The sequence below is a fragment of the Taeniopygia guttata genome, chromosome 15 (genome assembly GCF_048771995.1).
Source record: "Taeniopygia guttata chromosome 15, bTaeGut7.mat, whole genome shotgun sequence".
Taxonomy (NCBI): Eukaryota; Metazoa; Chordata; class Aves; order Passeriformes; family Estrildidae; genus Taeniopygia; species Taeniopygia guttata.
The window spans coordinates 13,440,733-13,463,593 of NC_133040.1; the positions used below are offsets into that span (position 1 = coordinate 13,440,733).

The 22,861-nt window shown below is 47.7% G+C and overlaps 1 protein-coding gene across 2 annotated transcripts in view; it reads left to right on the forward strand.

Annotated features, from left to right (window-relative positions):
- ADGRD1 (adhesion G protein-coupled receptor D1) overlaps positions 1 to 22,861 on the forward strand; it is a 117,658-nt gene that overhangs the window by 16,529 nt on the left and 78,268 nt on the right. For both annotated transcript variants that reach the window (XM_012577935.5, XM_030285668.4), the window contains 6 exons: positions 229 to 384; positions 2,169 to 2,228; positions 3,190 to 3,319; positions 4,203 to 4,313; positions 6,027 to 6,102; positions 9,290 to 9,431. In XM_012577935.5, coding sequence (XP_012433389.5) covers positions 229 to 384; positions 2,169 to 2,228; positions 3,190 to 3,319; positions 4,203 to 4,313; positions 6,027 to 6,102; positions 9,290 to 9,431 — 675 coding nt within the window. The remainder of the gene's footprint in view (positions 1 to 228; positions 385 to 2,168; positions 2,229 to 3,189; positions 3,320 to 4,202; positions 4,314 to 6,026; positions 6,103 to 9,289; positions 9,432 to 22,861) is intronic.

Here is a 22,861-nt window from a genome sequence, read left to right on the forward strand (position 1 = left end):
TGTGCTGATTCCTGTCCCTGCTGGGGGCAGTACGGATAATTTAGGATATTCTGTTCTGAGCTGTGTCCATGTCTGGGGCAGGAAGAACAATTTGGGATATTCTGTGCTGAGTTCTGTCCCTGCTGGGGGCAGTACAGATAATTTGGGATATTCTGTGCTGAGTTCTGTCCCTGCTGGGGGCAGTAAGAACCATTTAGGACATTCTGTGCTGTGCTGTGTCTCCTCCAGCTCCCCACCGACGCCTACCAGTCCATCATCGCGGCGCTGAGCCAGGACAGAGGCAGCTCGCCCTCGCCCAGCTCCCTGCTGGGGCACCTGCAGGACGTGTCCTTCAGCCTGCCCAACTCCTCCCTGGCAGAGCACACTGCCCTGAGCCTGGCCCAGGTGAGTGGGGCTCCAGGTGAGCCTGCTTTCTCCAAACCTGGAATACCCAGTGCAGCTGGGAGAGCTTCTGCTCCTTGCAGACACCTCCTGCTTCAGCAGCAGAGGCTGAGCAGTGAGCAGAGCTGAAATGTCTCACTGGTCCCTGGAGGTATTTTATTTATGCCTTTGGACCCATCATGAGCAAGGAAGACACTGAGGGGCTGGATCTCTTCTCCCAAACAAGGACAAGGAGAAATAGCCTCAAGTGGTGCCAGGGGAGACCTCAGCTGGATCTTAGGGGAAAATCCTTCCCTGAAAGGGTTGTCGAGCACTGGGACAGCCTGTCCAGGGAAAATGGTGGAGTCACTGTCTCTGAAATGGGTTCAAGGAATTTATTTTATTCTAGCTAATCCACAGAGGGCAAAAAGCAAGCTGTTTCTGCAGCCTGAGCCGAGAACAAGGGGCTGTGTCCCACTCACATAAAGTTATAACACAGAGTGCTGGAAAGTGGTGGGCATCTAATTCCCTGGCATCTAATTGCCTGGTTTCACAGGCTGCAAAGTCATTAGTGCAGTAATCAGCTCTGGCCTCGCTGCTGGTTGTTGCCCTAAGCCTGGGGGTAATTCCAGAGTGACAAGGGCGCTTTACTCAGACAAAAAATACAAATAAACCTTCTGAAAGCGACAGGGACAGCAACTGGGAGACTGTGTTAAAAGCTTGGCTTTTGCAAACCCTAAAGCTTGGATTTCATGGATCACATTTTAATATGCAGCAAAAGCCCTTCTAAAAAGCTTTAATACTTTGTTTCCTTTGTTTTCCTGAGAAATTCCTATGGGCTCTGGGTTGCAGATGGAGCAGCATCCTGCCCAGCACCACACCCGTTTCCCACATCACTGTTTGGGTGCTCGTTCCTGCTGTCTGACTCTGCTTTGTGTGCCACTGACAGTGATTTGCAGACAGGAATGTGGGACATGATTATCTCTAGCAGAGCTATTTGGGGATGTAAATATGAGAGAGGCCTGATCATACACACCGACCCTGTCATTTGCCTGATTGATGGTGAGGCTCTCAATTGTCTGCAGCTAATTCTCTGAGCGACAGGCACTGAGCACGCATGTGATTTTCTGTGGAGTTATCTCTGCCTGATTGTCTACGCCTCACAGCACCAGGAAATTTGATTTAAGTGATGTGCAATAAACTTTCTGATTACTGACACACGTTGTAATGAATCGCTTCTGACAAATCTGACTTGGGTTTTGTTATGTGGTGTCTTCCACATTTCACAGTGGAACTTCACTATATTCATTCTCTGAAGGCTTTTTAATAGAGAAGTTTAAGCTGGAAATGTGGGTTTTTTCTTTTAATTTTCAGTGCAGTTTTCTGTGCTCCCTTTTCCCCTTCCCTGTGTGCACATCACAGACTGCCCAGGATGGGACTGGGTTTGGACAGTGCCAGGCTGGACAGGGAGAGGGGCTGGAAGGAGACAATTTTTAAGGTCCCTTCCAAGCCTCTATAATTCCATGGATGCCATGTGAGTTTAGATAAAACAGGAGAATAAAGAATAAGTTCATTCGGTCTCGGTCCTAGTGTTGGCTCAGCTGCAGTGAGTGGCTGGGCTGCCAGTGAAATAATTGTCACCACACAGAACTGTGGGGATGCTGCCAGGTAGAGATGGACCTGTCAGGGGAATGGAAGTGGGCTTGTCATCTTTACACAAACCTGAGAAAATCCTACAGAGATCTGCCCTGGATCCTTGCCAGGAGATGTAGTGATTTATAAGTAATTGAGTTTTATTTGTCTTTTAGGCATTTTTAAAAGCTGTTGAAGACTTTCTGTTACTGTCTGACTGGATTGATGGACCAGAGGTAAGACAAATGGGCTCAGATTTGTGAATTCCTTCAGCTGCACAAATCCACACAGATGATAACAGAACTGGTTGTCACTATTGCTTCACTTGCCGGGACTTTTTGGCACTATGACTTATTTTATCATCTGTCACTGATGAAATACATGCAGGGTGAATGCAGAAATTTCCCGAGGCTTTTGCCTGAATCATAAGAAAACCCAGATTTCAGAAGAAAGAGCTTTTAAAGTGAGAGAAGGATAAGCTAAAACACAGGGAGGTCTCATTGAAGTGTAAAACGCTTTTAAGACAAAAAGATGTCTAATTGATTTAGATCTTAGCTTCATATCCTTGATCATCTCTGGTGTAAATGGATTTCAGATAAAATAGGTTTCCTTTTTAACTCTGAGATTTTATGAGTCAGGTTTCAACCTGGAGGGTTAAAGTTGCTTTTATACTGAGGAGCATTTAACTAAAGATGAAGGAAAGGCCCAACTGTAATGTCTCAGCTTGTGTTCCAAGAAAGATCTGATACCAATCTTTATATATTGTTAAAAAAACTCTGCACCGTTTTGGCCTCATTCTGCTGGATGCTGAGTGGAGCTGGCTGTCAGAGGCTTTGGCTGTTCTACAAACAGCAGTTTGGGAGGTTACGCTCTGAGTGGGCTCGGTGTGTGTGGCACTTTCTCCAGGGAGGGTGGGAGCCCGCTGGGCTGGGCAGGGACCCAGGGGCACCCTGTGGTGTGCTCCCAGTTCCTGTGATCCCTGTGCTCCCAGTCTCTGTGATCCCTGTGCCATTCTCCCAGCTCCTGTGACCCCTGTGGTGTGCTCCCAGTCCCTGTGACCCCTGTGCCATTCTCCCAGTCCCTGTGACCCCTGTGCCATTCTCCCAGTCCCTGTGAGCCCTGTGCCATTCTCCCAGTCCCTGTGAGCCCTGTGCCCTGCTCCCAGTCCCTGTGAGCCCTGTCTGTGTCCCTCCCCAGAGCCCTGCAGTGCTCAGCAGCCTGATCCACACCATCGACACGGTGATGGCTCACCTGTCCCGCAACCTGGAGGGCAGCTCGGAGGGGAACTCGCTGCCGCTGACCCTCGAGGGCTCCTCGGCCGTGGCAGGTGGGGCTGGCCAGAGCTGCTCTGTCCTAAACCCTTCTGTGCTTCAGCTCTCCTTCCCCAGCATGAAGCAGAACTCACCATCTCCCTCTTTGCAATGCCAACCTGAGTTTAAAGCAGAACTCACCATCTCCCTCTTTGCAATGCCAAACTGAGTTTTATTTGTCGGTGCAGCCAGGCTGGAGATGAGGGCTCTGGCTGTGCTGGAGCTTCCCTGGGGTTATGTGGGGAGGAATTCAGAATAAATGTTATGTATTGAGGAGTGCTATGCTAATAGAGTTAAAGGGCCTAGAGCTCACATGCAGCCCATAGAGGTTTGGGTGATGCAAAACCTTAATCTTTGCAAGGGTTTTGCAAGAGACTGAAATGATAGGAATAGTTTTGACTTTTTGGAGAATTTTATTTTAGTGCAGGTTAGCACCTTAGCAGCTTAATTTCATCTGCATCTTTGGATGCTCCAGGTGTCAGAGGTGTTTCACTGCCTGCTGTGCCTTGTTGAGACCCCTCTGAGGGGTGAACAAGCTGAGCAGGTTATTCCCAGGAGCATCCATCACTCTGTGTGCCCCTCAGACGCTGGGACGCTTGGGTGCAGGACTGCAGTGCTGCCTGCAAATGCCAGTGCAGGTGCAGAGAGCTGCTGCTGTGCTCTGCCTGCCCTGGAGGCTGAGCCTGGCTGCAGATCCGTGGGTGACAGCAGCACACAGAGCGCCTGCTCTGCCTTAGGAGCCAGTGCAAAGGCAGTCTGGGAGCTGGGGATCCAGCACACTGCCTGCAAACATCTGGGGTTAAAGAGAGGGGCTGCAAGAGCTCTCAGGGAGGGCTGGGTGGGCACTCAGGGGGTGTCGGGGCTGTTGAGGTGCTGACTCCTCTCTGGGTTATCACACAGATTACGCTGTGGTCAAAATGCATCCCCAGACCCTGAATGTGTCCCACTATCGATTTCCATCTCGAGGGCAGAGCTACATTTCCATTCCCAGTGAAGCTTTCCATGGAAAAGGTAAGGAAAAGATTAAAGAGAGAAGTGGACTTGTGTGCACAGGGCATCCGAAAATGATTTTGTTTTGGAACAGCTTTTGGTTCACTTCATTTTTCCAGGTAACTGATTTGATCCCTGTGGGTTGCACTGAGTCTGAGCAAGCAGCAGTGGCCCTGTCCGGCTAACGAGCAATTAGTGTAGTGGAGTTTTCATGTTAATTAGATTAATATTGAATAATAGGGCTGAACAACAGAGACCGAAGCCATTTAATTCTGACACATTTTTGCATCAGAGAATCCATAACTTCCTAATTATTCTTTTTAATTATCTGAACTGGTTATTTTTAAGACATTGTAGGATGTCAGGTCAGGTATTACCTATCCCTTCATGCAAAATCGGTCCTTTGTATAAAATTAAACTATAAAATGACAGGTTTAAGCAATAGCTACAGGAACAGAATGAAGATATGGACTACACTCGTGGCAAAAAGGCAGAACTTAGAAATCCATACCTATGCAAAAATTTTTAAAATCCCAAAAAGAAGCATGGCTAAAATCTGCACATTTAGTCAAGACTCTAAAACAGCAATGTTAAGTTAATTATCTACGCTTTAGAGAATGAAGGAACCCATTTACAAAAGCATCTACTTCCATTCTCAAATCTTTGAAAATCTGACTTAGGTGCCCTAAATTCCAGCCCACAGAATTTCCTCACCCAGAGGCTTTTCTGCATCACCTCTGCAGAGGGATGCTCCATCCCTCTTTCATAAAGTGCAAAGTTAGCTGAAAATAACCTGCAGTGAGAAATTCTCTGATAATTCCTGAACTGTCTGCTTGATTTGTGGTGACAGCTTTGTTTCTTTGCTCTGGCTGGAAACTGCAAGTCCTCCCAGGTTTGAATAACTAAAATTGCAAGCCAACTTGTAATGCCAAAAATAGCATGCGAGAGGAGTTTTTTCCTTCTCCACTTCTGCAGTTCCTCACCATACAGATTTTCTTTGATTTTCCAGAGCATTGTCATGCTTTGTATCCTGAAATGATCCAGGGCATTGAATGTTTTACTCTTTTCCAGCTGAACCTCCCTTCTGAGCAATTTCAGCCTTCAGGCCATACTTCTACACTGTCCAGATGAGCTAACCTAAAAAATCTGTTATTTCACCTTAAACAGCTGACACTATAAATACTTGGAAGCCGACAAAAGAGATCGTAAAAGACATCTGTGTGGCTGGCTCTGAGAAAACACACATCTGTGTCTTCACTCAGGTGCTGGAGAGGCCAGAATCACCCGGGATGTGGGCAGCAAATGGAGCTTTGCCCAGAATCACCCGGGATGTGGGCAGCAAACGGAGCTTTGCCCAGAATCACCTGGGATGTGGGCAGCAAACACACCTTTGGCACTGATGTCCTGGCTTGAGCTCCCCCAGCTGCCACCAGCGCTGGGGTGGCCCTGGTGGCTCCCAGGGAGGCACTGCTGTGTCCTGTCACCCTTGCTGCTGCTGGGGGTGTTATAATTGACAACTGATGGCTTTAGCAGCTGGTTTTGGAGTGCAGCTGTGCAGCATGGGCATCCCTCTGCTTCACTGGGGGTGTCTGTGCTGTGCAGGCTGTTCTCCCCTGCAGCAGAAAATCAGAGCCCTGCCACAGCAGGGGTGTGAGGGGCTGTGTGATCAGGGCTCTCATGAACCCTGGAGAGGAGGGCTTGCCTCCGAGGAATAACCCTGTTCCCTCTCCGCAGCCTGGATCACCATCGTGGGCCTGCTCTACCACAACATGCATTACTTCTTCAACAACATCAACCCTGTGGACACCAGGTGAGTAGCTCAGGAGGCAGCAGCCTGATTCTTGCTGCGGTGATAGCCCTCGGCACAGCCCTGCCCTCGGCACAGCCCTGCCCTTGGCACGGCCCTGTCCTTATCAGCTGTGAACAAATGACAAGCCATAACCCCGCTTTGCAGAGCTGAGGGCGTGCAGTCATTAGCCAGGGAGGGATTGAAGTTTACATACGTGTTTTATTTTAGGCGGCAATAACATTGGTTCCATAGAGACGTGTTTGTCTTTCTTTGTCTTCTCCTTCCACTGATCAGATCTGGTACTAGAATGGCATAATTTAATCTGTCTCGTAAAAGGAAATTGCATTTTTTCTCCTAGCACATATGAAGATAAAGCTTGCACTTAAATGAAACACGTAGGAAAATATAACATCCCTCTTTAGACAAAATCTGAATCCTAATCCTAGAAACCCATAAGGTGATTTTATAACAGGAGACCAGGCAGTTCTTCAAGGACCATCTGCTTTATGCACTACATCACTGAACTCATTAGCAGATAAGATAAAGCAATTGCAGAGCTGTGTCCCTCTGCAGTAGGGCTCCCCAGAGGATTTTTGCAGGGCCATTCGTGCAAACCATTACCCTGTCCTCCAAGCAAGTGCATGACAAATGGAAGCAAAGGTTTTCCTTTGACTGTCTGGGGTGTGTGGCTCAGTTCCCTCTGTCAGCCTTTCCCACAGGTTGTTGCTGCCAGCAGGACGGGAGCAGCAGCCCAGCCCAGGGGCTGCCAGGGCTGCCTCCCTGCCCTGCCCGCTGAGCAGACCCCACTCCAGGCTGGGCACAGCCAGGTGCCCTCAGCCACCTCGGTGCCATTTCCCAGCCAGCTCAGGCTCTGCTGCCCTGCCCTGCTCCCTCAGAAGGGTCCAGCTCACACAGGTGCCCTAAGGCAGCTCTGCCACCACTGAGCAGTGTTTTGTACTTACATGAAGAAATTGAGGCAATAACTTACTATGTTTTCCAAAGAGGAGATCAATGCAATTTATTAAGGTAATAAGATGCAATCTCAATTTTTCAAAGGGAGAAAAAGAATTAAAATGATCCTGACTCAGGTCAAAGTTTATTGAAGGTGCTGCATATCAAAGCTCTTTGTTCTAATGCAGTGTCACAGATCCTGGGGCTCTGGTGCAGCAATTAGAACAGATATGTGATCTTTGGGTGCCCTCCCTGAAATCTGCGGGACAGGGTGACCTGGAGATCCATTCCTGCTCCCCAGAGTTGGGTTTTACTTCAGCACTCATTTTGAGAATGAAGGGTCTGCCCCGTCACAATGTTAAAAAACCACAAAGTCACTGGAAAATAAATGTTTCATACATTTCTACATTTAATTCAAACTGCTTGAAATATTTGCAGTATGTAATACAAGATCATGTCCTTAAAACTGTAGATGCAGGTCTGCCCAAACCAGCATCCAAAAAGGTAATAATTCGGGGAATGCTGCCTTAGCAATTTTTCCTCTGTGGAACCCAACCCCAGGTACTCAAAGATACTTTAAAAATAAGTATGCACTTCTTTTCTGCTTGCTTTTCTTCTTTGTGCTCTACTGTTATAACTTTTTTGCTTACTTTTCAGTAGAATAAAATTTTTCTCAGAGTAGTTTGTTTTAGAAAATTTCTTTTGTGTTCCTTCTACCACTGGGCTACTTAAACACCTGTAATTTGAAACCCAACCTTTTTCTTTTTTTGTGGTGGAAAACCAAAACTCTTGGAGCTTTTATGCTGTACAGACACAGACCTATTTTCAGGCTACATAAATATCGGTTTCTAAAGGAGCAGCTTTTGGGTCTTTAACCAAAGAAACTGGAACGCAGCAATGCTCCAAGCCCATTCTGCTGCTGTTCAAAGAGTTTGTGTAAATGTGCACCTGACCCCAGGGCCAAGGTGAGGAAAGGTTTGTGCAGGCACAGAAACACCAATCCCTGCTCCTGGTGAAGATTTGTCACACTTCAAATTCACCAAGGTCTCTACAGGAAAAACATGCAGATAAATGCTGTGGAGAAGCATCCACGCTCTCAATCTGTGTAGGAGAAACCTCAAACTGCCGGATAATGAGTTTAACTTTATGGGTTCTTATCTGAACTTAAATTTGTTGTGTCAGAGTAGCAAATTCTGCCTTCAGATGGACAAGTTCCACTCCCATGCTGGTTTCTGGGAGCAGAAGTAATCTCTGATACTGATGGGCTTTTTAAGGTCAGAACTGAGTGGTTCTGCGAAATGAGTTCTGTTCTGTGGCCCTGCCAAGGAGCTGAGTGCAGGGATTTGAACTTCTGATGTGAGGTTTTTTGGGTTTTTTTCTGAAATAAAAATAAGAAACCGCTGCAGACAGGTGGTAGGTGTAAACGAGGTGGTTTTTCATTTGTTTCAAACTGGCCCTTTCCAGGTGGGCTACGTTTGGGAACCCTGGCTGGTGGTTAATTCACCAGGGCTCAGATTTCTTGTGGTAAAACCCATTCATCCACCTGCCCAAGGGACACATGACAGCAGTCATTTAATCCTGCAGTTTGTTACCGAGAGTGTAAAAAATTCTACCCTGAAACCAAATGGATTTCAGTTACTCCTGAATGTGTGAAAATGCCAAACTCGTAAGTTTTACCTTAAAATAAGGGTTCTTATCTACTGCAAAATGACTTCCCATTAGAATAAATTAATTTCCAGGACTAATCAGCTACTTAGTCCAGTTCAGCTGTTTGTATTGTGACCTGTCTTTCCCTCTAACAAATCTAACTGGACATCATCGATTTTTCAAGGTAAAGCTATAAATCACTTCTAAATGCATTCCTGTGTTTATTATGTGCATTTTGCCCTTGTGCCTCACACACTGATTTGTCTGTTTGATCAGCCAGCCTGAAAGCCCCTGCAAGTTTCCCCCTCGCTTTGCTCAGGGTATTGTTTAGATTCCTCGGTAGGATTCTCTCTAATTCCCTCAAACACTTTCAGCAAGGCTTGTAAACCTTTGCGAGGAGGAGCAGGGTGAAGGAGCACCTTTGATGTCAGTCTCCAGGTGTCCAGAGCTGTTCCCTGTGCTTTACAGGATCCTTTGGGGCCAGACCTTGCTGCCCTAGAAGAACTCTTGGCTTGAACAGATCAGGGAGGTCCTGTGCTCCTTTGTTGTTATGTATGAACTAAAAATCAGTTGTTATTCTTCTTGCTTAACACATTTACTTCCTTCCAAGGATTGCCGGAGCTGCTGCCTACAAAGGCTACATGATCTCAGCCAGCAGTTTCCTCATCTCTATCAAGGTGGAGCCTCTGCCCCAGCTGTCCCACAACCTGTCAGGCTCTCCTCTCATCACCATCCAGCTCACCCACAGGCTGGTAAGTGAAACAGGAGCTCTGGGCTGTGCAGGGCGTCCCTGCCTGCCACCAGCTCCTTGTTCTTCCCTGTGATTTCTGTGGGCATTTTAATAGCAATTCAGCTGCCATTTGTGGCTGCAGCATTCTGTTCTGCCCACCATTGTGGCTCCTGTTTCCACGCTGCCCAGGGCTGGTGGGTGCTTGTGCTGGAGCAGTGCCCGTGCAGCCGAGTTTGGCAGCGTGCTCTGCTGTGCTGTGCAGCTGCAGCACCCTGAACTGCTGCTTTCCCACCGGGGTGCTCAGCACAGAACTCTCTGGGGGCTTTTGCTTTTTGATCTTGGGCCACGTGGAGATTACTGAGAGGGTTTGATGGTTTGAGAGTTCAGACTCCGAGGTGCTGAGGAAGGCTGTGCAGCATCTCTGACCCACTTACAGCCGCCAATGCGACCGGCAAGGAAGGATTTCAATTCTTAAACATTTCCTAGACTACATTTCTTAGATGTTCTTCTGAATATTTTATCATATTTTTCTTTCAAAGCTATTTTCAAGCCAGTTTATCTTCTTTCTGTTGGGCTTTTGATAAAGCTGGAGTGAGCTCCAGAAGCACGGAGAATCCCCCGAGGCCCAGGAGCGAAGTGTGTTGCTTTGCTGACAGTTTTCCAAACTGAGAACTCCTAAATGTCCCGAGAAACCTCTTAGAGGTGGGCACTTGTGAAAAGTGAATTTTGCACTCTTAGATCATTGACAAAATGCACGTTGCTGTGTTTACCCAGGTCCCTCCTCGTGCTGCAGTGATGATTTACTAGCAGGCTCCTAGACAAACCTGTGGATTTTGTCCTTTTTTGGGATGCAGATAGGAACGTTGCATTTATCAGGCATCCTTCTTTGCTTCAGCCAGCAGAACCCCTGAGAACAGGGATGATCCTGGCTGATTGCACCCTCTGTGGCAGAGAAGGTGGGCTGGGAGCTCGGGCTGCAGCCAGACCTGTGTGTGCTGCAGGTTTTGTGTCAGGGGAAGGTGGGCTGGGAGCTCGGGCTGCAGCCAGACCTGTGTGTGCTGCAGGTTTTGTGTCAGGAGAGCGCTGGTTCCTCTCACAGAGCTCCTCTGGCTGATGAGCAATGCAATCACAATGCACATGGAATTTGACAGCAGGACTGCTTGCCTCTGCCATCTCTAGCTTTCAGAGTGCAATTGCTCATTTGGCTTTTAATTAATGGCTAAGTTTAACACCAAGGAAAGGGTGAACAGATGACTGGGCCAGACCTGTTCTCTTGTACACTGCTGTGCCTCCCCTGAGCCCCATGGCATCACTCTGGACAATACACATTTGGACAACTGTAAATTTACTTAGGGAAATGGCTTCAGCAAGCTTACAGAAGTAAATTCAAGTGGATTTACTCCAGCAGGCTGGGAGGTGGCTCCGTGCCCCTGGAAGCTTTCAGCTGCCAGCAGCACAGGTCCTTTCTGCTATCACTTCACTCTGAAGTGCCTTCCTTTGGTTGAGTAGGGCTCCTCCTGGAATAACAGCAGAATTAAAAATGTAAAAGAAATTCTGGCTGCAAGATCGCTGTGTTAAAGTGGGTGCTTTAAAGAGTAACAGTCAAGTTATTTATCTAACTTTGATTGAATAATATATTTAAACTGAGAGCATAAAAACTGGCTTAGAAACCTGTTTTATCCATTTAAATACTGCAGTAATGGGAGAAACATTTGAAGTGGATAACATTTCATTCTTATAGTTGTTTGTTTGTTCCACACAATTTTCTCAGCTTAGCAGAGGAAAGTGAAATAAGAAAAAGTAAAAAATACCAAGTCCAAACAAATAGATTTTCTTTATTAAAGTCTGAGTCTGACTTCTTAATTCCTCTTCTTCTTCTAATGTGTGTAGGGAAAATGCCAATCACTGAGCAACAGAAAACAAAAGGAAGTTGGAATAAACCAAGTCTATTTTAGGAAATAGTTACAAAGAGAATGCCTGTGAACTGAATATCACCTCTTGAAGCAAAACTTCACAGAGCATTTATCATCCCACAGCTTAATCCCGGTGAGTTAAATCTCCCCTTAGGCAGGGGCTTCTCTGAAGTGTCTGCAGTTCTCACATAGCTCTGAGGAGCTGGTGAGGTGAGTAAAGTTCCCTCTTTTTTAAAACACGAGGTATTCCAAACTGGGATAATGTCTAATTAATTAGGGAAGGATACAGGGAATATCTCCCAGGGATGTGTCAGTGCCTCTCTTTGCAGGGAGCAGCGTGGGGCAGAGCTGGGGCTGTGGGGCTGAGAAGTCACCTCAGAGCTCATAAAACCCTCTTAATTCAGGTTAATTCAGGTTAATTCATGGACCAGAGGGAGCAGACTGGGCTCTGCCAGGGCTGTTGGCTGTAATTGCAGCACAGTCTCTATGAACTCTGAGGAGATTTCATTTCTCTTTTTCACCAGCAAAACTGAATTAAGTGCCTGAATTAAGTGCTCTAAGAGACAATTTAATGCACTGAATTGCAATGGTCAGTTGTTATTCAGGAACACTTCAGGCACAGAGGCATTTTTTTGATAGATTTAAAATTGGTGATGTTCTGCTCCTCCCCAACTCGGATGAACTTCTGTGTCCAGCAGAACAGAGCCCAGAAATGCACAGAAATCCACCAACACCTCCCGGGCGTGGGGAGGATGTGGAGACTAAGCTCAGTCTTGACCTGTCCAGATGTTTTGTAGTGAGGCAACAGTACATTTTGTAAAATCATTATCTGAAAAAGTCCCGTTTCCAGCAAGATGTTTCTCATAGCAGGAACAACTAGAGAAGAACTAACATTTCACTGCTGTGATCCAAGAAATTACAGCACAGGGTAGAAATTTAGAGGAGATGAATGTCACGGCTGAAATGCAGCACAATGTGCTCTGGAAAAAGTCAGAAGAGGCATCAGAGGAGGAAATTGTGTCAAACTGCACCAGTATTCTGTAAAACCCATATGGCTGCAAAGCAGAGGCTACATAGCCTCAACCTGGATTTTTGCCCGTGCTGAAGTTACAGTTTGACATTCTTGGGGACAAAGCAGTTGTAAATTCGTGTGTTTCAGGCACCTCTCAGGTGGTAGAAACAGCAGCAGGGTGTAAATCCAGGCGTGTTTGGTACAAAGAGGGCCCAGAACTGCCAGGGACAGGAGGGCAGCGGTCACAGCCTGGCTGAGCTCTGTGGATCCCTCGCTCCTGACTGGCACTCCAGAGAAAATTGCCTCACATCTGGAAGAAAACTTCTTGTACACGAGTTAAAGTCCTTGGAGTTTTCTCCAGGGCTTTATTTTCTCGTTGCTCTTTGCAGAAGAGGAACATGTGCAGCTGCAGTTTTGGAGAGTTATGAGCTCCTGGCTGTTGCACCCTCTGTGAGAATCCTCTCATGAAGATTAGATACAAATTGGGGATGCTTAATCCAGCTGCTTTTCCCTCAAACATAGTTTGGGGCAGTGCCACTTTAAAGAATTGTTTGGTTCTGGGAAAAGAAAGGCATGTTTTACTAAGATAATGCAAGTCAGGACTAATTTAGCTTTGCTCCCTCTCAGTCCTGTGCTCAGCGTGGTCCATTTTAGCAAACACAGTGCCTGGGGAATTGAGAGCTGTTCATCTTTCCTGCCATGTTCCTGCACTGAATCACTGAGCAGCTGCTCCTCTCCGCATTTGTGAGGAGCTGCCTCTGCTCTCCACTCTGTGCAGTGAGTGCTTCCCATCAGGAGCCTGCTGTGGCCCTTCCTGCACCAGTGGGGCTTCAGCAGCTTCTCCTCTGGATTATCAATTCCTTCCTTCCTTCACCAGCTTCTCCTCTGGATTACCAGATCCTTCTGTCCTTCAGCAGCTTCTCCTCTCCATTATCAGCTCCTTCCTTCCTTCAGCAGCTTCTCCTCTAGATTATCAATTCCTTCCATCCTTCATCAGCTTCTCCTCTCCATTATCAATTCCTTCCTTCAGCAGCTTCTCCTCTCCATTATCATCAGCCCCTTCCTTCAGCAGCTGCTGCTCCTGGTGCCCTCTCCTGCTCTGTCCCTGGCTCTCCCACTGCCCTCTCCTGCTCCTGGCTGTTCTGCAGCAGAGGCAGGAGCTGCAGGAGCACCTCTGCATTCCCAGGGATGCTGCTGTGCAGGCACCACTGACCCTCTCCACAAACTCAGCCCTATTCACAAACCTGTTCCTCGCTTGTCCCTTCTCACTGAGCTTTCAATGAGGCCCTGGGGCTTCAGCCTAAAAACTCACCCAAACCTCATCCTTTTCTCTCCTTTTCCTGGCCATGCCACACCCCGAGGTTTGTTTATCATTACTGATAAGAAAATAAAATTAGGGAAGAACCAATTCCCATTAGTACACAAATATTAGTGCTGCCATGAGGGAGGAAAATCAATGTGGAGCTAATTAATTTTTATGGCAAGTTAAGTGTTGGCTAATTTATATATTGATTGAGGAAAAACAATAAATATTGCCCACATCTGCAGAACAAAGGTATAATTTTTCAGTGGATGGACTTTGACAGAGAGAACTTGACTAAAATACAATTGAAACTGTGACTCTTGCAGAATGTACCACTACTAAGCACAAAGAAAATGTAATAATCAAGCTCATGATTTTAAAATCAATGCAAGGTTTGGCACTTAGTTACACAAGTTAAATCTGTGTTGTAAGGAATACAGGAACTCCATTGAGTCCACATGAAAAGTGAAAATAGTTGCAGCTCCCTTTCTTCTTTCTGGACAATTTCAAAATCCCAGCAGTCATGATGATGAAATGCAGCACCTCTTAACAATACAGCATGAGTTTTCTTTTGTTAATGTTATTAACAGAAACATCCCAGAACTTATCTTCTCATGGGACTCCATTCTAACAGCCTAGAAAGTTGAACTAACAAAAAATACAGATTTTTGTCAAGCACATTGACAGCTCCAAGAACCAGGATTGCTTGGTGATAAGCTGTAATTCATAGAAGGTTTAATTTCCATGTCAGAACAGGTTCAAACCTTTGGAGACCCTAAACTTTGCCTGTGCTATCACTCATTCATCATGAAACGTGTTCTCAGTATTTCTTTGTAAGAGAAATAGCAGGATATGGGTAGTGACAGGAAATGAATTAATTAGTCTGTATTTCTAGGTCATAGAATATTGAAGTTTTTGCATGGGGAGCTCCCCTGTTGGCTTTCAGTTAAGAGGGACTGGAGCAGGATTATTTGAAATCTGCCTGTTGGCATGTCAGACACTTTAGACATGAATGATGAACGTGAGGGAGTTCACTTTGGTTTTGTGGAACTCAGAAAGTTTAGTTCATCATGATGAGGGTTGAAAAGTTGTCTTCAACTGTTCGGGTGATAAAGGAGTAGTGGGCAGTTTCCAAATGGAATGAATTTATAGTTAGGAAGAGCCCACAGGGTTGGCACACACAGCTCAGAGCTGTCACATCCCCACAGGGTTGGCACACACAGCTCAGAGCTCTCCCATCCCCACGGGCTGGCACACACAGCCCCAGGGTCTGGCACACACAGAACTCAGAGCTCTCCCATCCCCACAGGGCTGGCACACACAGCCCCACGGGCTGGCACACACAGCCCCACGGGCTGGCACACACAGAACTCAGAGCTGTCACATCCCCACGGGCTGGCACACACATCCCCACAGGGCTGGCACACACATCCCCACAGGCTGGCACACACAGCCCCATGGGTTGGCACACACAGCCCCATGGAGCTGGCACACACAGCCCCAGGCTCAGCTCTCCCATCCCCACGGGGCGCTGAAGCCACTTCTCCCTTGCCCAGCGTGGCTCTCAGGTAGGGAATGCATGAACTGATTGCTCAAGGAGATTTCTAATTAACAAACCTGCAAGGAAAAAAATACCCTGTGGCACTTTAGATTGGTTCAGGTAAACTCTGTGTGAGTTTTTCTGCTCCTTGTCAGCGTTTTCTACAGTGGGCTTTTTATTTGCCTGAGGATGTTTTAAATAATTTCAATAGCAAGAACTCCAGGAGCCAGTGCTGTGTTCTTCATTCTTTGTTTCTGTCTGCTATGGTAATTGACATCAAATACAGCTTGAATAGCCAGCAAAAGAAGTTTGGAGAAAGCACCAGACAGACCAGGGAATTTAGTTTTCTTGAGTGATTTTGTAATTATTCAGCTACACTGGTGAAATCTTACTGATTCCTATTTGTCATTAGGGATGCCAATTCTACCCTTAAAAAGATTTGGAATTTCAGATTTGGGAGAAAGCTTTTTTGTTTGTTTCTTTGTGTTTTTTTCCATCTCAACCTAAAAGTAAGTTTTCTTGATTTTTGCATATAGCAGACATATGGTAATTTTTTAGGAGTATTACCTAAAGGCCCTCCGAACTGGATTGATTTTCCTTTATCAAGAAAGTCAGCTTTGCAGTGTAATGCTATTAATTTGCACTCCAAGTAATTAAAAAGCTAGAACAGTATTGAATTTTTCTTCTAATCTCTGATTTCTCAGTTTCACCTTCTCTGTAATGGTTGTTTTGTGAGTCATACAACCATTTACTGGTTTATTCAAAGTTGAAGTCCTGATTTCCATTGATTTTGATAGGTGAAACTCTTTGTATTAACATGATCTATTTTCTAGTCAAATGCTTTTGTTTGTTCTTGCTCAAACTGAAAGCTTTAGTGGGACCAGGCTCTCATGTGGAGTCAGCCAGCAGAGCTCACAGGGGTGAAGAAAATGGTGCCAATTTGGACATTCCCAGGTTATTGCACAGCCACTGCACTTCTCAAATGGCCAAAACTTTCCAAAATGTGGCTGCTGCAAGGCTGGTGAGCAGGGCAGTGACAGTGCACCACGGTGAGGGCATTATTTCAGAGAGGCACATCGAGGCTTTGGAGTTTACCTGTCAGAGTGGAGCTGTTTGGTGAGTGGTAGAGCACCCTTTAGGGAGGAGGCTGAAATGTTCCCTGTGTTGAGTCCTCCTAAAGTGTCACCGAGGAGCTGTGACAGCTCCACATGTCTCTCTGTGGCAGAGCGTTGGGCTTGGTGTAAATTCCTCTGAGGAGCAGGAATATTTACATTGAAAATCCGCCAAGAGTTAGACAAAGTGTTAGTGGGGTAAAGGAGGCGTGGGTGAAGGAAGAAACCATCCAGAGAATAATCCAATGCAGCTCAGGAAAACCCAGCACCAGCCCGGGTCCTGCTTCAGACGAGCAGCGCTTTGCTGCGGGGAGCAGCTGCCAGGGTGACAAAAAATCAGAGTTCAGACGAAAAATCAGAGTTCAGATCCTCTGGGCCTGAGCTCCTACAAAGTGACCGAGTGCTGGCAGCTTTTCCTCCCAGAGCCTGGCTCAGTGAGGCCGGGGCCACTCTGCATCTCCTGGGCAGGTCTTTGCTGAGGGGGCTCACGGGACCCCCAGCCCAGGGTGGGCGTGCAGGGGGGCTCCTGGAGCCTGGGGCTGGAGCCAGCACAGCTCTGGGGTTCTGTGTGTGCCAGGGACAGTCCTGCCCTTCCAGCATTGCCCTGGGGCTGGAGCCAGCGCAGCTCTGGGGTTCTGTGTGCCAGGGACAGGAGCCAGCACAGCTCAGGGCTCTCTCTGTGCCAGGGACAGGAGCCAGCACAGCTCAGGGCTCTGTGTAACAGGGACAGGAGCCAGCACAGCTCTGGGCTGTGTGTAACAGGGACAGGAGCCAGCACAGCTCCAGGTTCTGTGTGTGACAGGGACAGGAGCCAGCACAGCTCAGGGCTGTGTGTGACGGGGACAGGAGCCAGCACAGCTCAGGGCTCTGTGTGTAACAGGGACAGGAGCCAGCACAGCTCAGGGCTCTGTGTAACAGGGACAGGAGCCAGCACAGCTCAGGGCTCTCTCTGTGCCAGGGACAGGAGCCAGCACAGCTCAGGGCTGTGTGTGCCAGGGACAGGAGCCAGCACAGCTCAGGGCTCTCTCTGTGCCAGGGACAGGAGCCAGCACAGCTCAGGGTTCTGTGTGCCAGGGACAGGAGCCAGCACAGCTCAGGGTTCTGTGTGCCAGGGACAGGAGCCAGCACAGCTCAGGGCTCTGTGTAACAGGGACAGGAGCCAGCACAGCTCAGGGCTCTCTCTGTGCCAGGGACAGGAGCCAGCACAGCTCAGGGCTCTCTCTGTGCCAGGGACAGGAGCCAGCACAGCTCAGGGCTCTCTGTGTGCCAGGGACAGGAGCCAGCACAGCTCAGGGCTCTCTCTGTGCCAGGGACAGGAGCCAGCACAGCTCAGGGCTCTCTGTGTGCCAGGGACAGGAGCCAGCACAGCTCAGGGCTCTCTCTGTGCCAGGGACAGTCCTGCCCTTCCATCCTGCTGGCTTTTCCTGCCACCAGTGCAGCTCCTGCCTTGTTTCCTTCTGGAGCTTCTCTTCAGGGCTAAAATGCCCAGGGATGCCTGGAGTGGCCAGCTGAGGGATGAAATGGGATGTTTTGTGCAAATAGCTCAGGATAAATCCCACAAAATCCTCTGAAGGCAGCATGGAGGGAACGAGCTCCTTCAAAATGTGTTATTAAAACTGATCACTTACTTTAGGGAACAAGGAACCTTACACTTATCTAACCGCCTTGAAGTACGTGATGTCACTTTAAATCTTTAAATCATTGGTATTAAATCATTGTCACTTTAAATCACTGTGGTATTTCACAGTGAACCACACAAACATCAGAGCCAAATATATCCTGTGAACATAAAACCTGAGGAATGATAGAAGAATTTCCCATGAAAAATTTATAAAGAATTTGCAGAGACTTAGTGCTTTATTGTGGTAAATTCTGTACCCAAGGGAACAAAAGCTTAACTCCAGTATGTAGTATATTTCTATATTGTATATTTTGATTCTTCACAGTCTGCAGACTGTTGATTAGCTTCTTACTTCTCTTGAGTTGAGTATTTTGTATATCCCAGATTTACATATTTGAGCTCATTCTCTGGCTTTCTCTTGAGGAAAGTTAGAACTCAGTATATATTGTCTGAAAAAAAAAAAAAACCACCCATAAATATTCTTCCAGTTCAGGAAAAAAAAATATTTTGAGATTGCTTCCTGCAACTATCAACTAGCCAGCAGAAAACAAATGTACTGGCAAGAATATTTAGCAGAGCAGCAAATTTTAAGTAGTTGCAGAAGACTGTTCCTGGAAGGCAGACTCCAAAAAGGAAGCTGTGACCTTTTTTCCTAGGTATCTACTATGTTTTGGATGTTTCATACATAATTGCCTGACTCTGTCTTCACTAAAGATATGTTGAAACACTTAGAGATTTACTGGGTTACATGTAGTGATCAAATCTTAAAGGCAATTAATCAACACAAGGACTCTGTTCCAGTGCTTCTTCTCAGAGACCCGCTTTTCACTTACCCTCTCCTGCTGCAACGTTTCACCCTGATACTTGCTGCTGTGCAAGCCTTGTAGAACATAATCTCAATGCTTGAGATCTAAGCTTCTGTGTCTTGTATTTTCTTGTGACTCACTGAGGGGTTTTGCTTTCAGCCCCAGCTTTTGGCTCTAGCCCAGCGGTGCATAGTGCTGGCCAGGAGCTGGGCGGGTACTGGAGAGTGCTGGGCCAAAATGCCGGGGGTGGATCTGCTGCCCTGGGCTCGCAGCGAGGGGCAGCGGAGTTCTCCTGGGCCTTGGGGTCAGGGAGAGGAGGAGCACCCAGTGAGAGGGACGTGGAGTTACACGGAACGTGGACGTGGGGTTCCACACTCAGATGTGGAGTTCCACTCAGACGTGGAGTTCCACTCAGATGTGGAACGTGGATGTGGAGTTCCACCCAGATGTGGAGTTCCACTCATTGTGGCTGTGGGGGCAGCTTGGCAGCTGTGCAGGGCCAGTTCTGGGTGGTGGGGTAGCCACTTACCCATTTGGGTAGCCCGTTACCAGTTGGAGTAGCCCGTTACCAGTTGGAGTAGCCTGTTACCACTGTCAGTAGCCCGTTACCAGTGTCAGCAGCCCGTTACCACTGTCAGTAGCCCGTTACCAGTGTCAGTAGCCCATTACCAGTTCCACTAGCCCGTTACCAGTGTCAGTAGCCCATTACCAGTGTCAGTAGCCCGTTACCAGTTCCAGCAGCCCGTTACCAGTTCCAGTAGCCCGTTACCAGTTCCAGTAGCCCGTTACCAGTTCCAGCAGCCTGTTAGCTCAGTGTGTCTGGAGCAGAGCTGCTCCCTGGCTGCGTTCACACCCCTGGCTCAGGCTGTGCTGAGCACAGTTTTCCTTTGGGACCCCTGGCACTGACATCTCCTGCTTGCCCAGCAGCCCAGGCCACCCGAGCAGCCCTGGAGAGACTCCAGCCCTCCCAGGAGCCCCCTCACGCCAAGACAGCCGGTAACAGGTTTTGGCTGGATTCTGCCTATTTGTCTTGGTCGATAAGGGAACCTGGAGTAAGGCTCCTCTGGGTTTGCTCAGCTGAGCCCTCCCTGTGTCCTCCTTGGCTGCAGACCGGCACTGCCAGGGGAGCTCCCTGCTGGGAGCGTTTTGGGGATACAGTAAGGAACCAGAGGTGCTGTTCGTGCCTGGTGTAAAGACTGCACAGATGAGATATGGAGATTTATATTTGTAATGACAGAAGCTTGGATTAATTGCTGAGGAAAACTTGCCCCATTTTGGATTTTCTGTAGTGTGCAGTTTTTTAAGCCTAAGGAATGCATTTAGAAAGATAGAAAAAAAAAGTTAAAAAAGAATGATGCTTTAAAAGTCCTTTATTTTTCCCATATTCCTTCTTGCATGACTGAACTAGGTTTTATATGTTTTGATGATACCACAAATGTGACATTTCAGCCAAGAGCTATAGAGCCCTGAAAATAAAAATGTGTCCTGGAAGCACTGATGGATCTCTGACAAGGCTGGTGCTTCCAAAGTAATGGGAAATGATGACAAGCCTTGCACACAAAATGAATGGGTTCAGCCTGAGCTGCAGCCTCTTTCATTTGCCTGGCACTGCTCTGTGCAGGGCATTGTCTCAGAGCCCTGGGGTGATTGTGTGTGCAGGACATTGTCTCAGAGGTCTGGGATGATTGTCTCTGCAGGACAGTGATTGTTTGTGCAGGACAGTGACTGTCTGTGCAGGACAGTGACTGTGTGTGCAGGACATTGTCTCAGAGCCCCGGATCTCTGAGCAGGAGATGAAGATGTGTCACCCAGTTGCACTTTGTGGCAGGCTGCAGCACCCTGTGTGAGTGTCCCTGCAGTCACCCAGCTCCTGGGCTGAGTCTGCACTGCCAGCAGGGAACGCTGCCCTCGACCCTGGGCAGGGCTGGGTGGGGCAGGGAGGGATCATCCCTGTGCCAGTGTCACCTCCCTGTGCAGTGCCACCTCCCTGTGCCAGTGTCACCTCCCTGTGCCAGTGTCACATCCCTGTGCAGTGCCACATCCCTGTGCAGTGTCACATCCCTGTGCAGTGCCCCTCCCTGTGCAGTGCCACATCCCTGTGCAATGTCACCTCTCTGTGCCAGTGCCACATCCCTGTGCCAGTGTCCCCTCCCTGTGCCAGTGCCCCTCTCTGTGCTGCTGCTGCTGGGCTGGCTCAGCTGGCCTGGGAGGTGGCTCAGCCACGTTCAGCTTAGTACTCTGAAGGACAGTGCAGAGAGCAATATTTCATATTTTGTACACAATATCTCCCATGACAGAACGTTTGCCAACTCCAAGAAAACATAAGCTAAAAATAAAGGTAAATTTCAGAGCACTTGGAAGAAAAATTGTGCAACTTAAACATATGGTCTGATGAGAGTCTAAGTAGCTTATATTTTGGGAACTAAATATAGATAAGTGTATTCTAGTATACTCTATTTAATTTGAGAGTATGGCAGAACTGCAGCTCTGTTCTGTATTGATGAAAATTGGTGTTACACTGCAAATCTTATTGGCAGAAGGACAACTGTGATCAAAACCCTGTCTGCTGCTGCAGCTGTGCTGTGATCGGGATGTGATGCTGCGGTTTCATGCTCTCCCCTTTGGGTCCGAGTCTGTCCCTGCTGGGGAGGACCCCGCTGGGCGAGGCTGAAGGCTGCCAAGGGAACCCACAGAGCTCTGTCAGAGCAGGGAGAGGGTTCTGGCTGCTGTCCTGGCTGGCCCCTAGCTGACAGCACATCAGTAATTTATACCACAGTGATAATACGTTGTAGTGCCAGTAACTTTTTATAACACTCATAAAACTCCTTATTCCTGTGGGAAAGCATTCCTGCAGCGTGGGCAGTCCAGTGATCACTTTCAGATGTCAGACAGGACTGGGACAATGGTTCCTTGCCAGCTCTGTGCTGAGGTGCCCAGATTTTCCAGGCTCCATGTCAGGGAGAAGCAGTTTGGAGAGCTGGACGGAGGAGGAATGCAGTCCCCACCTGGGACATCGTTACAAGTCTCCAGGCAAGCCAGGAATCTCTTCCCCCCTGCTCACATCTGTTCCTCTGCCATACCTTGAAAGTCAGATCCTAAATGCCCATATCAAACAGCCATCACAACCTGCTGTGTTATTTCATTTAAAGTCACTCTGGTTTATCATTTAATGCTTGCCCTACATTCCTTTGGTATAATATGTGTAAGTATTTTCCAGGGTTCATTCTGTCCTGCTCGTGCCAGCTACAGAAACTCCAGACCACAAGAAAATGTGAGCAATGAGGCAGTGCCTGCCAGCAGGGCTGTGCCTGGTGCTGCCAGGCCAGGCTGGGGCAGGAATGCACTGGCTGGAGAGCACCAGGCCACGGAGGTGATTTCTGTTATCCCTGGAAACGTGTGTTAAATGAGCTAACACTACTTAGATATCACACCTGCTGAACTGTGCCAGCTCGGGCTGGGTCAAGGAGTGAAAATCTCCCCCAGGAAAATGCATGGGCGCAGCTGAGCTTCAGTGCCCGGTGTGCTTTCTGTTTGCTTTGTGAACAGAAAGTTTCTGCTGCAACCCTTCTTGTTTCCTGGTATAACAGAGTAAAAGATATTGGGGCAAACTTCAGGTTTCTTGCAGGAAGGTAACAGAGGCAATAAGGTATTTGTGAGCCTTTTCCCTAATTCTGTGATTTCCTGTCTAAACAAGTGCATTATTATTGCAATGATGCATGTGCCTATTCCTACAGTTAAACACTGCAAAGTTTAATTTTTTAAACTGGCCTGAAAGACCTACAGACACCAATATTTAAATTCTCCTGCATGACCAGTAGCTTGAAGGGGAATGGTCTTGGTGCCAAGGTCCAAGCCCTGAGCCCTTCTGCTGTGTTTGATCAAAGGTGCTGGGCTGTGCCTGCCTGCAGAGGATTTGATTTAAGCTGTTGTGGATATAGTTCGTGAAACTCATGGGCACAGAGCCATGAAAGAGAATTGCAATTTAACTATAAAATACCTAAAAGGCTGTGGAGTCAAGAGAGGACTTCTGCAGTGACATTTGACTTAACCCTCTAAATTCTTGTGTAAGGTAGAGGAAGAGTTTCTCTGGTTGTGTGTGGCCAGTTTTGGCTGAAGATCTTTGTTCTGTTGCCCAGCTGGGAAAA